The 17,841-nt window shown below is 44.1% G+C and overlaps 1 protein-coding gene across 1 annotated transcript in view; it reads right to left on the bottom strand.

Moving 5' to 3' along the window:
- The window catches only part of Znf521 (zinc finger protein 521), a 282,823-nt gene that overhangs the window by 240,637 nt on the left and 24,345 nt on the right, over positions 1-17,841 (bottom strand). Inside the window, 1 exon segment of the mRNA XM_032885752.1 lies at positions 11,205-11,384. Coding sequence (XP_032741643.1) covers positions 11,205-11,384 — 180 coding nt within the window.

Here is a 17,841-nt window from a genome sequence, read left to right as displayed (position 1 = left end):
CCCATTCAGAGCCTGCCCCACATGTGGCCCATACATATACAGCCACCAAACTAGATAAGATGGATGAAGCAAAGAAGTGCAGGCCGACAGGAACCGGATGTAGATCTCTCCTGAGAGACACAGCCAGAATATGGCAAATACATAGGTGAATGCCAGCAGCAAACCACTGAACTGAGAACGGGATCCCCATTGAAGGGATCAGAGAAAGGACTGAAAGAGCTTGAAGGGGCTTGAGTCCCCATATGAACAACAATACCAACCAATCAGAGCTTCCAGGGACTAAGCCACTACCCAAAGACTATACATGGACTGACCCTGGGCTCCAACCTCATAGGTAGCAATGAATAGCCTAGTAAGAGCACCAGTGGAAGGGGAAGCCCTTGGTCCTGCCAAGACTGAAAACCCAGTGAACGCGATTGTTGAGGGGAGGGCAGTAATGGGGGGAGGATGGGGAGGGGAACACCACTATACAAGGGGGGCGGGTAGGGGCATGTTGGCCCAGAAACCAGGAAAGGAATAACAATTGAAATGTAAATAAGAAACACAAGTTAATAAAGATGGAGAAAAAAAAAAAAGCCAGGAGCCCTGATCTACCTTATGAACCTGGTACTGGGGAAGCAGAGAAAGGGAGATCCCCGGAGACAGCTGGCCAGCCCAGTCCAGTGTAATTGCTGACTTCCAAGCCAATGAGAGACCCTGTCTCAAAACTGAGGTAAATGAGATTCCAGAAGAAATTATTCATATATGGGCATCCACATGCGCACTCCACCCACAGAACTTTTAAAAGTTATCCTAGTTCAAATCTTCTTGAGAGCAAGGTAAGTCCGACTCCACTCAGATGAAGGTTTCATGTTTTCAACCCGTTGTGCCTCTTCTCGTAAGGGTATGGTTGGATCTCTCCAGAGAAATGCACACAGGGAACACCTTATTGAACTTTAACTAATTTAATTTGGGTCTCAGATTTTTCACAACTGACTTCAAAAGTGCTATGCAAAAAAACTGCAGGATACTGATGGCCAAACATGGGGAATCACCAAGAAAATGGCCGGCCCTGCCCTGCACTCCTGACAAAAGCTTTATCAGCTACTGTGTGGACCGAGGAGGGAGGAGACAGTTTACACTGGGCAGGTCAAAGGTCAGCCGAACAACACAGACAATAGCCAGGAAGTCAGACAAGACCCAGGCTACACTCACTGTGGAGAATAACACAGCCAGGACAAGGAGTCATTGCTCTTCACTGGTTTGTGGTGTGTCTCCTCAAGTCATGAAAATGAATTGGCACAGTGAGCCTGGGAGTCTAAAATTGCAAGGTCATTGAAACCTATGCCTATCCCATCCTTACGTCATTTCTCCATGTCTACTTCTGCCCATGCTCTGTGTGCATGTGTGCATGTGTGCATGTGTGCATGTGTGCATGTGTGGGGGACATCAGTAAAAGCACACGGAAACACATATTTTTTTTGTCAGAAAAAGATTTAAAAGGCACCGGTCTGCACACTGAGATGCACATGCCAAAGGGCCCAGTAAAGAATCTATCCATGAGACCCAGGACACTGCCTTCAACCAGGCATTTGGGAAAGTGCGTGCCTAGGCTACCAGTCTGGAAATATTGTAGGTAGAGTACCACAATTCATCTAAGAAAAGGGAAGTTAAAAACAAAACTTATACTACCTTAAGTCTAATTAGTATAGATATAATCATCATTATATAAATGATTAATAAAAACATAATGAATGAATATAGAGTTTAATATGGAAATATGCAAATAAAACCTACAATGCCTCATATTCAATTACAATGAACTAAACTTTTAAAGATTCTGCATAGTTTACTTCAACTTACAGTTTTCTGAGAAAATGGGAAAATGGGTTCTAAATGCAGTTTTAATATGCTTCTACCAGTCACATCTCCCCTCACTGTCCTGCAGCAAAACTATTTGATGGACATGCAGCTCACACCTGCTACCGAGAGGCCGAGGCAGGAAGATCTCAAGTTGGAAGTCAGCCTTGGTTATAAGAGTGAACAATTTAGAGAGATCCTAACAATGCCAGCAACAGTGTGGACTGGGGACACAGCTCGGCAGTACAGCACTCACCGAGATCAGTATATCCCGAGCTCAGAAACAGAACAAGGAGAGGAGGGAGGAAAGGAGAGAGGGAGGTAGTGGGAAGGAGGGAGGGAGCGAGGGAGGGAGGGAGCAAGGCAGGCAGGCAGTGACTCCTGAGAGAGGGAGAATTAGTCTTCACAAAGGATAAACCCTTGGTATGTTATATAATCCCTAGAGGTCATCCTTAAGTATATATACCTATAAGCAACAACAAAAGGACTCAATAGATTGTATTCTCTCTCTCTCTCTCTCTCTCTCTCTCTCTCTCTCTCTCTCTCTCTCTCTCTCTCACACACACACACACACACACACGATGATGATGGTGGTGGTGGTGATGGTGATGATGTTGGTAATGATAAAGGAAGAGGTAATGAATTGGAAAGAGAGCATGAGAAGAGCTGGGACAGGAAGGAGGAGGGTGGAAATGCTGAAAATACAGTAATCACATATTCATCTATCAAAAAACTTAACATAACAGAAAGGAAAAAAATGGATGAAAAGGAGTTTCCTATGTGGCTAGAGCTCTATGAATCTGATTTGCGAATGTATGTTCTCACAAACACATCACCTTCCTGTCCTGTGTGTTTCTACTAAGTGGACTACCGACAGCATGGCAGCCGCCAGTGAAGAACCGACCCCATCGACTTGGCATTTTCTGCATATGCGCCCAAGCAATCCACATTAATGAGGTGAAAGAGCGCTCGGCAGACAGCTCGAGTGTGCAAATTAGCAGAAGACAAGAGAGAGAGGACTCGGAGTGAGGAGCGAACCATATTACCAAATGCACTTTACACATTTATCCCGTTAAGTGTAGCTTAGTCTTGATGATTTACAATGCTGGTTCCTACTCCGTTTTGTAAGCATAATAAAGTCCTGTAATCTCAGCCCTCGCCACAGCACCCTGCTATTAAAGCTTTGTAGAGTCGTGTGATGAGACTCCTCTGGCTCGCAGCCCTCCCCGCCCCCTGAGGGAGCTGGCAAGAAATGATAGGGTTTGTGGATTAGTACAATGAAAGGTTCTCTGTGCTTTCCCTTCTGTAAATATATATTTTGATAATCTGTCTTCTGCATCAGAGTCCCAACAGCACTGGAGGGCTGAGTCCCCTCCCTCCCCAGTCTCTGGGAATACACAGCAGGGCTGGGCCAGGCAGGTGGCCGCGCCTATGGCTCCAGCTGAGGCTCCAATTGAAGAGTGGGATTTGAATTTGTCTTCACCTTTGTCCGCCTTCCTTCAAGCAAGAATGGTATGTAATTTACTTATGCATGCTGGATTACAGACTGGAAGAGAAAAAGATGACAGTACCCTGGAACAAAGAAGAGACACCTCGTCTGCACAGGTGTCACTGTCCATGGCTAAGTGTGGAGCTGTTTGGTCAAACTCTAGATCGACCTGCTTCTCAAAAAGTGTTCACATTCCAAAACACTCCTAAGAGCCAGATTCCCGAAAGCAATGAGTGCCTTCCTCCATCCCCGCCTCCTTTCCTGCACCACAGCTGAGGCCGCTCTGCTATTTCATGTCCAGATCATCACCTGGACCGGCTTGGCTCAAGGCTAGCTCCTCCAGGACTTAAAAGTCTTTTGATATCGGGTGAGCAGTGTCCACAGAGGCAGACTGGTCAAAGAATCTGCATCATATCTGGGGACAAAAGTCACCAAAGGAATAGCTGTGAAGTTACCAAGAAATCCTACAGTAAAGAGAAAGAAAGAGCCAAGGTAGGATTTCTCTGGTTGTCCCACAGCAGAACAACCCAGCAACACGCAGAAGCCTGTGTGACCCCCAGAAGCCTGTGTGACCCCCAGATGCCTGAGGCCATCAGACACCTGCTTTCTGTTTTGTAAATCCACGAGATTTCTTGCCTAATTCTACTCTATATTTACGTCCTGGACCACAGCACTCAGAATCACACTTTCTTCACACAAATTATTCACGGAAATACCTCCAGGTTGCAGTCTACCTGGGCAGAGCCAAGCAGCTAAGCGACGGCAACAAGATTAACAGAATGAGTCCTCATGGATCCAAGAATAACTGGGAATTCCATGAGAGTCTCTGAGAGGCGCAGAAGAAGGAACGGTGGGGCGTGGGCAAGGAAACTAAAAGTCTGAGAATGGAACAGACGCAGAGGACAGGTTACAAAGACACAAGCAGGGTGGATAAAGCGAAACTCCAAACCAATGAAACAGAGTAGCAAAAGACAAGCGTGGGCGGAGAGAAGAGAAGAAGAAACGCTAATGCCTGGTTTGCTCTCTCAGCTTTGTCCGTCTGGAGGTTTTAAAAACAGGTGGTTCCTAGAGAGTGCACTACTGTAGCTGGAAGATAATCACGGGCGCTGTCCCCTAACTTCCACCACATCGCCCTTTTAATTAAAATTGTTCACGTGCAATCTTCTCCTACGCAGACTGGACCACATCCTCCCGCCAAGGCAAATTTCAAGCCGCACACCTTCACCTAATGTGGTTATTGTGATTTCTGCTCTTCCCTCGCTGGCCTCCCACCCTGGCTTCACACCCCTAAACATACCCCCATCCGCCAATACAAACGCATACGCCAGTGGTTCTCGACCTTCCTGGTGCTGTGACCCTTTAAATACCTTATGCTGTGGTGATCCCCCAACCACAAAATTATTTTCCTGGTTACTTCATAACTGTAATTCTGCTGCTATTAAATTCACAATGAAAATACGTATGCTTTCCGATGGTCTTAGGCAACCCCTTTGGGTCTCTCAAAGAGGTCTCAACCCACAAGTTGAGAAACACTGGCATTTACACACTCAGCATCATTACCACCACCACCACCATCACCATCATCACCACTATCATCATCACCACTACCACCACCACCACCACCACCATCATCACCATCATCACCACTATCACCACCACCACCACCACCACCACCACCACCACCACCACCACCACCACCAATATCTATCACCATCACTCTTTTCTTCTTCAGTTCTAGTTACTTCTTTTTTTGGTACCCAGAAACAAAACCCATTAGGTTTGTCCTTTTCTGACATGAGTCATTCATTCAGTAAGTCACTTGTGTTCTTTGACCTTTAATTAAAATGCACAAGCCAGACCCCAGCTTTCTCAAAGCCTTAGATCCAGAGAGACCAAAATTGTATTACTTTTAAAGGAAAAAAAATAAGTATTTAACCCATAAATATGAGCTGTCCTCTACCCTACCATGTTCAGCAGATTCCATTAAAATCAGACAGCAGTGGCCCCTTTCTCTTCTGATTCATGAAGCTTAAATGTGGGTAAGTGTGGGCCAGGCACTCCGTGGCAGGAGCACGCTCAGTAAGGGGATGCGGTACTGACTTTCAACACGAACTTTTAAAGTAACTGTAGGATTGGGAGGTATAGCTCAGTGGTGGGATGCTTGCCGAGCATGTGTAGTGCTGTGAGGATTTTGGTTTCTTTAAAAGAAAACAGCACAGAGAGAATATAGGAATGCGTTTTAGTTTTAATCCCAGCTGTGGTCATCCGGGGCCGCTCCATACAGTCGACAGCAGCTGACTGTGATTTGCCTTGTGCTGCAGCAGGGACGTGATTTTGCCAGCTGTAGGTAGTTTTTGCAAGCATGTGATGGTTGGAATTAGGGAGTTTTCAGAGGATACGTAAATGCGAGAGCCCCCACTAGGAGCAGCTGGTTCGCCCAATGGTGGCTGGACACTGTTCTTTGCAGTTTGTCAAGTAGCCATGCACAAATGGGTGAGAAGAAGAAACTAGATATCCTGACAGCAAAGATCAAACTTACCAAGGAACGTGACACCCTGAGTCAGCAGGAAGTAGTCTAATGATAATGTTGCCCCTTTCCTTTCTGTCCTTCTTCTCCCTTATCTAGTTTGGAGGAGTTGAAAGGGTGGAGAAGGGTGGAAGACTGAAGAACTCACAAACTAGCCAAAAGTACAGCATGGAACCCTGATACGATCCTAAATACCACAGGAATGGAGAAACGAATGAATGAATGAGTGAATGAATGAGTGAGTGAATGAAACCTGAAGCAGGACATCAGGACAGACAGAGGGGATTTCTCACTGGCTCCCTTCACACTGGTCAGTGCACGTCCACGGTTTTGTGCTCACGTAAGCACGATTCTACGTGAGTGAACAGCTTCATCTAATACAGAACATGCTTCCTAATTGTCTGCATGTAATAGGATTCTCAGATGGAGTTGGTAAAGCATGCCTTTGGTCTCAGCACTCAGGAGGCAGAGAGTTTGAGGCTAGCCTGGTCTACACAGTAAGTTACTATAGGCCAGTCATCGTGAGATCCTGGATTTTCACAAAAATCTGTGTTCTAGGGAAAAGAGCTAACAAAGTCACCTTAGTGTATGTAAACTGACAACTGAAACATATCCACAAGGAAGATCAATTCATACCAAGAGAAAAGACAAACTTCAGAAGACTGGAGTGTGAACCCTGGCATGGACGGGTGGTCACCAGAAGTCACCCACTGCTGGCAGCAGTACGAGGAAACAAACATCTTGGGGACTGGCTTGGACGTGTCTACAAACAGGCATCTTCCCCTCCTCAGACTCCTCAATGCTCAGCCCCTCCACTCCTGCCATCCACCCAAGCAAATTCACCCAAAGAAAGACACGCGTCCACTCCAGCCTAATTCAGAATAACCAAGAGGAAAAGAAAGTAATTAAAAATGTCCAGAAAAAGACGAGGGGGCATATAGTGCAGCTTGGCCTCATAACGGTACTGTGTGCTGAGCACGCAGATCACCCTCGGTGGTGAAAAACACACTTCCAAACAGCATGAGGAGTTCTCGTGACACAGCACACCAAAGACAGAGATGTAGAGAAAAGAGGTCGTAGTGATCACAATGTCCGGCCCCATTTACAGCTGAATGAAATCTGTGGTTACAGAACTCCAGACCTGGGTACTTCGGGTGGAAACTGATGAGGAGAACAGGGCAGAGAAGGCTCTAATGGAAGAGAAAATCTGCGTGTGAAAAGGATACAGTACCTTCTGCCAAAAAGTCACACTGCCCAATCATGACATTTTAATGTTATTTTATGCAAACGCTGCATTAAAGTATAGACTTACCAATTGCAGAAGAGGCTAAACTGTAATTGGTTAACGTGCTTATCATGGTTATATGAGTCAGCTGATGGGGGATTACTTAATGTGTATTCTAGGCTCAAGCAAATGACTCAGTGCACTGAGGACGGCAGCAGACAGGTTTTTAATCATCCCAGAAGACAGTGACCAACAGAGACAGAAAAAAAGGGTGTGCCTGAGACCTTAGGTTGAATTGGACATATACAAACACAGGGTTTTTGTTAGAATCCAAGGAAAATACATAGAGGTGTGCTCACTTCTGTATGGATAGGTTATGGGCCATATGATGTGTATATTACAATTCATATGAGCATATTTGTACATGTACTGGCTCAATCAGTAGAAAGCGCTATAGATAAGATGTAGCATGGAGCACACAGTGTCATGATTTCTAAATGCCCTACTTCCTAAAATTAACCCTGATATCACACTATCCAACCAAAAACTAAAAATGGTAATAATCACCAAAACAACATTGATTACAGGACATAACTAGACAAGAAAAGAACATGACCCAGAGGTTTTGTTTGTCCCAAAAATAAAGCAAGTCCCCAGTAATGACAGAGGTAAATTAAACAGACATGTAAGGACATAGTTGGAATTTATTCTCATGGGCTAAATCTAGGACAGTAAGTACATCAAAAAACTGACAGAGAGCTGGAGATGTTGCTCAGTAGTGAAAGTCCTTCCAGCAGATGGCCTTGTGTTCGATTCCCAATACACAATAGATAGATAATGCATTGATGGATGGGTGGACGGATGGATGGATGGATGGATGGATGGTCAGATGATAGACAGACAGACAGACAGAAGATAGATACATACATACAGACACACAATGAACTATGAATCACTGAGTAAAGTAAACTAAAAATCAAGGCTGATACAAAGAAACTAATTAATAAGAGAACTACTAATAAGCCAAGTAACAAGGACTCTGCTATGTCAATGGAGACCAACAGTGACTGAAGTTCTGTGAAGTTGAGCTATGACAGTATCTTCCCATGAAGTGTCCGGGCATTGTAAATGAAGGGGACACAATAAGTTACACTGAACAAGAGAGCTAGACACCACGGAAATCAAGTCCTTGGTGTAAACGCCACACCACTGGAATGCACTAATGCTATTTACATCCAGGGTGCAATCATAAGGAGAGGGTGGCATCAGACTGGTGGCCTTGCCACAAGCACAGAACCTGACTGTGACCATGAGGAAGCAGACAAACCCACTCAGATGGAAGTCCTACAAAGTCTGTCAGAAACTCTGCAAAAGTCCCCTCGTCAAAAAATACAAGGAAAGGTAGAGGAGGAATTCCTGATTACAGCAGGCACAAGAGACTTGACAATTACAAGTTACATGTGATCCTGTATTCAGGATGAGGCAAAACAGAAAAGAGTGCAAAGGACATTACTGGAACAATTTGTTCTAACTCAGATACTGACTATAGATCAGACATCGTGATGATGAGATGAGTATTAAATTATTTTTAAACAAATTTTCACTTTCTTGAATCTGGTAACTGCACATTGGTCAGAAAACTGGATGGGTTCCCAGGAAATACACAAGCTACATTCTAGGGGTGCAATATTTTCAGACTACTTAAACAGTAAGAAAATCATGGTAAGCAATGGAGACAAAAGAGAAAAGAAATGAGAAGACAAATAAAATAATACAGAATATAAGCATCTCGTGAACCAATTAACTAATACCGAAAATTTCGCAAAGTTGTAAAACTAGGAAAAGGCAGTCAATACACATCATTCTAGCCAGTGTGTTAATACACATCATTCTAATTACATGCCTCTAATCCCAGCATCCAGGAGGTAGAGGCAGGGAGATCTCTGTGAGATCCAGGCCAGCAGAGGATACAGAATTAGACCATGTCAAAGAAGAGGGTGGGGGAGGAACGATTCTAAAAAGGGGGCCTTTCCTGCCAGAAAGACTGTACCGCTTAATAAAGTTGCTCATAGCACCCCCCACGCCTTGAAGAGACGAGCCAAGGTGCACTTTAATAACGAACTCTGTTTTCCTGGATTCCATCCAACGCTGCCATAATAATCTGCTCAGGAAACCTTGTTAAAATGAAACACCCATTAAAATCTTACGCAAATAAAATATTCTAGAAAAACAGTTGGAGAGCAACTTGTCTAGGAAATACATTCCCTGACCATCCTTACTGAAAGAAAGACTGTGATAGGAAGAGAGATGGGAAAGGAAATATCCGCCCACGGCCATACAGGAGCTGTGGCAGCCTCAGTGAGTGAAATATGACATGTAGACAATAGTGAGGAAGACACTATGTGGTCCATGGTCGTGTAGCCAAGCCAACCAACACACATTCCTGCCTTCTATCTGCTGACCCTTGGTGACCATGAGGGAATCAGCTGCAGTTCCCTAGAAGACACCACAATTCTCAGATGTCCCATGTACACAATGGCGTAGAACAACCACAGCCTTATACACATCATCCTGTACACTCTAAGTTGTCCTTATTACCAGCTTTACGATACAAGTGCTAGGTGAGTAGTTACACATATTACATAGGAAATAAGGACAAGAAAGTGAAAGAATAGAGTCTGAGCCTGGGACAAAAATATTTTTCAAGTACTTTTGATGGACAGGTGTAGAACTGAGAGACACCCAATCCACGGATATCAAAGATAACTATATTCTGAGGAGGAATATATTCTCCAAGTTCCAGTTTATTCAGTCATTACACTGCACACGCTGTGTTTCAGTGAGGTGTTCCATTTTCCTCTTTCAGTGAACAGCATAGCAGAGTATCATGGCAGCCTTAGTGAGTAGCTAAGTAACATCCCAACACTGTGCTGGGCTCAGCCAATGCAAGGCTGAAGACACAGCCCCAGCCCTTCATAAGCCCAAAGTCTAATGATGGAGGCAGATAACGAACCCTCTTGGTGAGAGCTGCAGTGTTCAGGTATCACGTAGTAAGGGTTAGGGACATAGTTCAGTTGAAGCATCTGTGTGAAGTCCTCCACATGATACTTGTGCTGACTAGTTTTTATGTCAGTTTGACACAAAGTAGCAGCATCTTCATTGAGACAATGATTCCACAGGAGCAACTGTGTTAGGCATTTCCTTGACTCATGATTGATGAGATTGCCCAGCTCACTGTGGGTGGTACGGCTCCTGAGCAGGTGGTCCTGGGTGCAATAGGAATGCAGGCTGAGCAAGCCATAGAGAGCAAGCTAGTAAGCTGCAAGCCTCCATGGCCTCAGCAATCAGCTCCTGCCTCCAGGTTCCTGCCCTGAGTTCCTGCTCTCACTTCCCTGGTTGATAGATTATAAACTACGCAGTGAAATAAAAACATTTCTCCCTAAGTTGCTTTTGGTCATAGTGTTTTATTTCAGTAACAGGAAAGTAACTAGAACAATACCCCAGAACAGTAACTACAAAAGAAACACTGGAGTCTAATGTTGTGGTCATTTAAAAGAATACAAAAGGGCCCCTGGCTTACAGCAGGATCAGAGAAGGTTTTTCTGAAGAGGTAATATTTAAGTTAAAATAAGTTAATAGATGTTAACAAACTTAGAAAATATTTAAAAGATTACTTGTCTTATTTTAGACATCTAACATTCCATTGTATTCCTAACATTTCAGAAAAATGTAAGCAAAATTATATGCATGTATTTATGTATAAATATAAATATATATATGTATATATATGAAATATATATATATTTTTTTTTCATACTCTAAAGAACTTTAACACTGAGGCTGCCCCAGACAACCATTCTGGAATTTTTAGAAAAGTATATCTTGTCAGGAGTGTCTAGCCAACCACCCTGAAAACAGTCTGCATTCCAGGCTGGCTAAGAATACAACACAATGTCTTCATAGATGGCCTCACCACGTCTCCACATCCCTGCTCCACTTTCCTAGAGTTTCAACTGTACAGAGCAAAATAATTAGAGGCAGACACCACACAAAGAAACAAACTGGAAGGAGAAAATCAGCAGTAGAACAGTCTGGGGAGCAGGGACAGGATTGGCACTGTTTACCTGTCAGCTGGCACTGATGGATCTTGTGCTCTGTGATATCACTCAGTGACTCGAACACCTGGAGGCAGCTGTCACAGCTGTGCACAGCATCCTCCTCCAACTCCTCCCCGTCGTCTGGCCTCTTCTTGCAGTCTACTGCCTCCCCATCTTCAATCTTGTCTTCAAGTTTACAGTTGGGGTCTGAAAGGAAAGCGAGAATGTAAGTATGAGCTTTAAAGATGGGTTCCTGTAAAGCAGCATCTCATCTTCTTGCTACCAAAACCACGAATAGTATTTCCCTGGAAGCTGCAACAGAGGGCTTGGTCCCCGAATGTAATCACAGGATCAAAAGTGTCCATTGGTGCTATTAGCTGAGGCTTTCTCCCCACCGTATAGGGTTGGCCACACACTGCCCCCTTCAAACAAACCATGCTTAAACTTCACTTTGTATTTTTAAACTGCCTTTTAGAGGTTTTTCATTAAAAGAGAAAGATAAATCACTTTTAAAATAAACAGTCTTCAATGCAAAGACTTCTAAGAATGAACTCTTTTCTGCTAAATATATTCTTTCATGGGAAATTACCAGACCATACAAAAGCCTAGAACCAACCAAGCTAATTACCATAGGCAAGAAATTGACCTTTGCTTATAAACTGGTCAAAATGAACAGTTACTCCATTATCTGTGGTGTAGTGAGTGCAAAGCAAGCCCTACCACCCAGCCAAGCACCCTTTCAAACACAAATGCAAGCAAAAACATGTTATCCTGTTTCTGGATTTCCAAATTATACAGAAAAACAAACATAGATATGGACAAAATTATAATTACAATTGGGTTAGCAATCTAAAGCGATGTTATCAGTATGGCAAAGCTGCATGTATGCAAACCATAAATATTCCTATCTGTATCCTAAGAATGATCACCAAATGGCAGGACAAACAAGGAGTATGATACAGATACTGTATGTACTGAAAAGTTCCATGTATAGCCATGTATAAATTATATATGCTGCCACTTGATTCACTAAAGAGAGGTCAACTATCACCAGAACTACACACACACACACACACACACACACACACACACACACACACACACACAATGGATGAGATGGATGGATGGATGGATGGATGGATGGATGGATGGATGGATGGATGGATAAGATGAGAAGGACCTCCCCCAAACCCTAAGTCCTTTGTTCTCTGTAGAAATGAAAAGAGAGAGAGGCATCAGAGAAGGAAAGGGATGTCAGGCATGGAGGGAGGGGATGAGAAACAAGAACTACATTAGAAGAAATTAGAATAATCACGGGCTTAATTTGGGGGATATTAACTTCTAACCATAGAAAAGTCCTCCACAATCAGATATAAACTGTATTTTCAATTTTTTTGTCTTTAGATAAAGTCTTATATAGCCAAGGCTACCCTTAAACTCACTATGTAGTTGAGGATAACCTTGTATATCTGCTCTCCCTGCCTCCATCTCCACAGTGCTAGGCTAAGAGGCAGGAACCACCAGGCCTGTTTTATGTGGTGCTGGGGATGGAATCCATGACTTCATACATGCTAGGCAAGCACCCTACCCACTGAGCCATACCCCCAGTTCAGAGTTTCTATCTTAAGATCTTGTCTAATCAATGTAAATTACAAATGGGTTGTATCAAGGTACCTAACAAACGTATCACCTAAAGCCGTATTTTTAATATGGGTATAATGTTATTATTAATGCCTGCACTACACTGGGTCAAATACGAGATAGGTGATATTTCATTGAATATTTGAAATTCTACAGCCAAGAATCTACAAGACCAGCGTTGGCCAAATCTTTCTTAGGAAGTTCGTAGCTACTGCTACCGTGGGCTGCCTGCTAACCGGCAGGTAGGTCGCATGCTCCTCGGAAGCCCACTGCATGGCCTTTTGCATCTGGCAGTTGGTTGTTCAAAGCCTTCCTCTGGATCTGAAACTGACGTAGTGCCCTCACTATCCTTCGAATGATATGGATAAACCAAAGTCGACTTTTGTTTCAACGTATAGGCAATCCCACTGGGTCATGGGAAAAGCAAGTGCCCCATCTCAGACAGCAGGTGATTTTCGCGTTTGTTTGTGTTAAGGAATGTAGTATTTAAGTAAGTTGGTAATCGGGGTTGTTTTGATGTCTGAAAAGTGATTATCTCAACACCTACCATACGACCCAGCTCAATATACTGACTGGGGTCCACGGATGCTCTCTACACAGCCCGGCACCATCTCCATGCGAGGGCTCGGTATTATTTAATAATGAAGGGAAAGGGCCCCTTCTTGGTACTCTGTGGGAAGAGACCAGTCGACTCCAGATCTAAAAACATCCACATGCCCACATTCTCCAAGACTGACACGTTATAACCCACCACACTGGCGTTTCCTGACTTCAAATGTTCCGTCTGGATTTACAGACTCAACACATTGGTAATGGTCCAGAGAGCTCTCACAGACCAAAGCCAAGAAGGGAAAGGCTGCCAACCCAGAGGGCGATTCATAAAAGGAAATAACTGTCCCACTTCGACAAAGTGACCCCACGCCAGTAAGTGCTTGCTGGGGGCAGGATGCACATGCTGAACATTCTTCCTTCTTTAGCCAGGGTTTCAGTTTCTGAAAAAACTGACAGCATTCAGGGAAATGTGGGTGTCGAGGTTTGAATTTTAATGTGGTTATTTAGATGCTGGGCATCGGGCTTACAGACCTGCTTGTTTTTAAGTAAGGAGACTGAGTACTTTAAGTAATATGCAGAGAGAAAGGATAAGTCACCTTCCTTATCATTCAGTAGTATGAGTATTTTACAAAACTCTGATAGCAAAGATACCAACCAAACAGGAAAGCACAGTGTTTCTGCTCTTCAACGCGAGGGAGGAGCTCCGGCCGGCCCGTGCTTCCATCCCTGTGGCTGGTTATTAGAGTGAGGGTCATTTTAAGACTAATAAAAATGTTTTGCCTGCACTTCTGGGTTTACAGATAGAACCCTTTAGGGACTGCAGTCAGTCAAGCTTATTCACTTCTGGTGCAACTTTAGGATGCCTGCTCCAGCCAACTGGCGGATTTGTTTTTAGGTCAACACTTAAGTGGGACCCTCTGGGAGGCGGGTTCGATTATAGCCTATGAGGCCTCCGTGTAGGGAGTACTAGATTCTCAGTCTCTTTCTTTGTGATGAGGCATTTCCCCCACAGCCTCTACTGACTCGAGGAATTCTTTCTTGGCCATTCAAACGCTGTGTTTATCTGTGTGAGGGGGTCTCTGTTCCCGATGCCAGTGGGTGTGGGGAAGCATCTAGAAGGCTTGCCTTGTCAAACATTTTCTTTCCCACAGGTGGCTACACTTCAGTAATTGCACATGGCCTCAGTGATGGAGTTTTTATAAAGTCCTTTGAGATCCAATCATAAAAAATAATTGTATTACTCTGCTAGTCATTCAAACCCCTGACTTCAGCCTAAGGGGTTATAAACACAAGACCTATGCCTGTAAGTGTCGCCCTGCCCCCAGCCCTGCTGCCTGAGGGACATTGGTTCTTCCAACCACATTGTTGCCTATAAACCCTCTCACAGGGCAGGATTTTAAAATAGCCCCCATCGTTCCCCCTGAAGGGCCACTGCAAAGCACATTTTACCTCAGGCACCTCTCTCTCTCCCACTACCCCAAGTGATGCTACCCCAACATGTGGCCTCCATCACGAAGGATCGCTTGCTGACCCAACACTCTGGCTCATGCTTTGGGAGGGGGGCTGTGGGACTCTAGATTCACGGTCTTCTGATCTGAACTAAAGGTTGGCTTTTGGAAAGAGAGGCACAATAAATGGTGACATTCTGCTTCCAGCTTTGTTAACATTACCTACGAGTGAGGATTTGAAGGAGGCATGATTTCCCTCTCATTATGGTCTCTGGCAGGTAGTTCTTTCCTTCCTCCTCTTCTCAAGGACTGTTATTGCTTCAACTTGGTTTAATAAAATTACAACTTTGGGGAAAATGAAAAATTGCCCCGGCTTAAAAGTGTTGGAGGCAATAAAGGCATGGACTTCAATTAATTTCAAGTGCGGGATCAGTTTAAGGCCAACCAGCAGAAATTCTATTCTGTCTCCATGTAAAAATGAGGTCTCACCACATTTACGTTTTTATAACCTATATAAAAGTCAAGTAAAAGTAATGAATACCTAAAAGCCGTCTCAGCGGACTGGCAGGGACTATCTGAATGCTTGAAGCCGTCTTACATGGTTCTCCTTTGCAACAAGGATGCCATGTCTGATCAAAGCGAAAATGTCAAACTGCTAAGAAAACAGCCCAATTTCTGAGCCACTCTGCTGCCCAGAAACGGACCTCCTTCCAAGCCACTTTTGCATGGAAAAGCACCAGCCAAAGAAAGAAAAATGAAGAGATCATGTGGTTATAATTATTACCAGGCAAGGAATATTTCTGCAGCTCAGTGATGAAGTAAAACTCTGTCGCTCTCTTCTCCCAATAGTGTCCATCGCAAAACAACTGCCTCATTAAATCTCTGCCGTAAGATTAATACGCCGTAGCTGCACCACATTTATAACTTGCTACTCTATAAAAAGCACATTTAATGGTAGAAGCCAGAGCTGAGATACAAAGTATTACTATAAAAACTTCTGGCAGCGAGAAAGAGCACAGGCCCTGGTCCTCCTTGCAGGAGATATAAACGAGGCTTTCCCTGGTTAATTCCATGCATGAAGCCCTTACCTTAAGAAACAGACTCCATTTTTTTATGAGAGTGGCAAAAGCACAAGATTCTAGTGATGCCGTAAATACAAAGGCAGGAAGATCACTTAGCCCGGGAGACCGGTGAGACATGACTTAACCCCAAACCTTACGTGTGTGCCCGGGCACGGACTTCAAACTCGACCGTTTCCTAACACTCGGTCCACTTGGGCACAGCTAGCCTCTCAGCAAATGAAACTATGGTGTGAACTCCTCAACCTTAACCAACACAGTGCCGATGAGGAACTTAATTAGTTAAAGCCATAAAAACTAAATACCTCCCCCCAAATGTTGCTCCAGATACTACAGTAAAGCGGGACAGTAAAGCTGTAAGGGTTTGCTCCATTGCAAAGTATCTGTGGAGGGGTCAGGAAGACGCCATAGCTGATAAAGGCCTTGCCACCAAACCTGAGTTGGATCCCTGGGACCAACGTGATGAATGCATACTATGGCACAAAGATTCCAGGGGCACAGGCATACAGGCACACAGACACACAGACACACAGACACACACACACACACACACACACACACACAGAGGCACACACACATTTGATCATACAAATAAAACACCACACTAAATAACAATGAAAAAATATAATGTAAAAAAGGGAAGAGGATATTCTCTACAAAGTCTCGGCATTAAAATCCCACGTCTTAACTAATAATTCATATAAACACATTCCGTACTCATATTTTCCACAAATCACTACAAAAGATGACCAAACACCCCAGGCTAACCACCCTCTTGTGCTGAGTGATAATTAACAGCCTAACCTTGTATTTAAAGTTCATACGTGGGTTTGGGGAGATAGATTAATAGGTAAAAGCACTGTGGTGAAAGCAAGAGGATCCGAGTTCAAATCCCCAGAACCCACTGAAAAGCCAGCCTGCCTGTTGCGGACAACTGTAACAGTAGCACAAGCCCATGGGGACACAGGTCAGTACAGACATGGATAAATCTAGAAGCTCGTGGGGCTAGCAAGCTGGGAGAGTCAATAAAAATACAACCAAGACATGCTGCTTCGAACAAGGTCAAAGATGAGGACCAACACCTGAGGTCGTCCTCTGACGTCCATACATGTACTTGAGCCTTCACACACACACACACACACACACACACACACACACACACACACACACACCTGCGTTTATATGCATGACCATAGATGTGTATGGACGTGTACACACACGAATACAAATAAATAAATACGTAAATGAAATGAAGTATGAAATCACTAGTCATCTATGTTTGCTGACATTTTTAGAAGCCCAAGCAGAAAACCAGAGAGCATCCGTTTAAAGCAAACGATATAAAAAAGTAAGCTTTCTGCATTCCTCTTCAAACCGTGCTCACTAAGTTTTCCTTAACGAGAAGCAGAAAACCGTCCTGGTGGTCAAAAACTAAAAGGCGGGATCATTAGTTTGTGATTTCTGGACTCTAGATATGCATTGTGACTTGAAATCCCCAAAGATGAAAACAGATTTGAGGAAAATAGATTTTACCCTGTTAACACAGTGGCTAGGAAGCCTTAATGAAGGTGTGTAGCAAGCCATACTGGGCAGCCAGCCGTTAGCCACACACTGCTGACAGTTGCCTCATTTCTAGTCTGTCAAGTCAAGGTAAACAAACAAACAAATAGAAGTGGTGGTGGGAGCTAATCTCAAGCACCTTGAAGGCGAAGCCTCCATCCTGCCTCCACCATTGCAGAGACCCGAGACAGCAAACCCAAGTATGGTTAGACTCGAATGGTCGAGATGGAGACTGCGCTCTTGGGGCTAAAGATAGCTCACTGGACAAGAGCATGGACTGATCTCACAGTTTAGTTCCTAGCACATGCAATGGCCAGTTAACCACTGCCCGTGGTTCCATCTCTAAGGGATCTGAGACCCTTTTCTGACCTCTGCAAGCTTCTA

This window comes from Rattus rattus, chromosome 15, assembly GCF_011064425.1.
Source record: "Rattus rattus isolate New Zealand chromosome 15, Rrattus_CSIRO_v1, whole genome shotgun sequence".
Classification (NCBI taxonomy): domain Eukaryota; kingdom Metazoa; phylum Chordata; class Mammalia; order Rodentia; family Muridae; genus Rattus; species Rattus rattus.
Note: the sequence above shows the minus strand (reverse complement) of the source record. Positions and strands in the feature narration are given on the sequence as shown.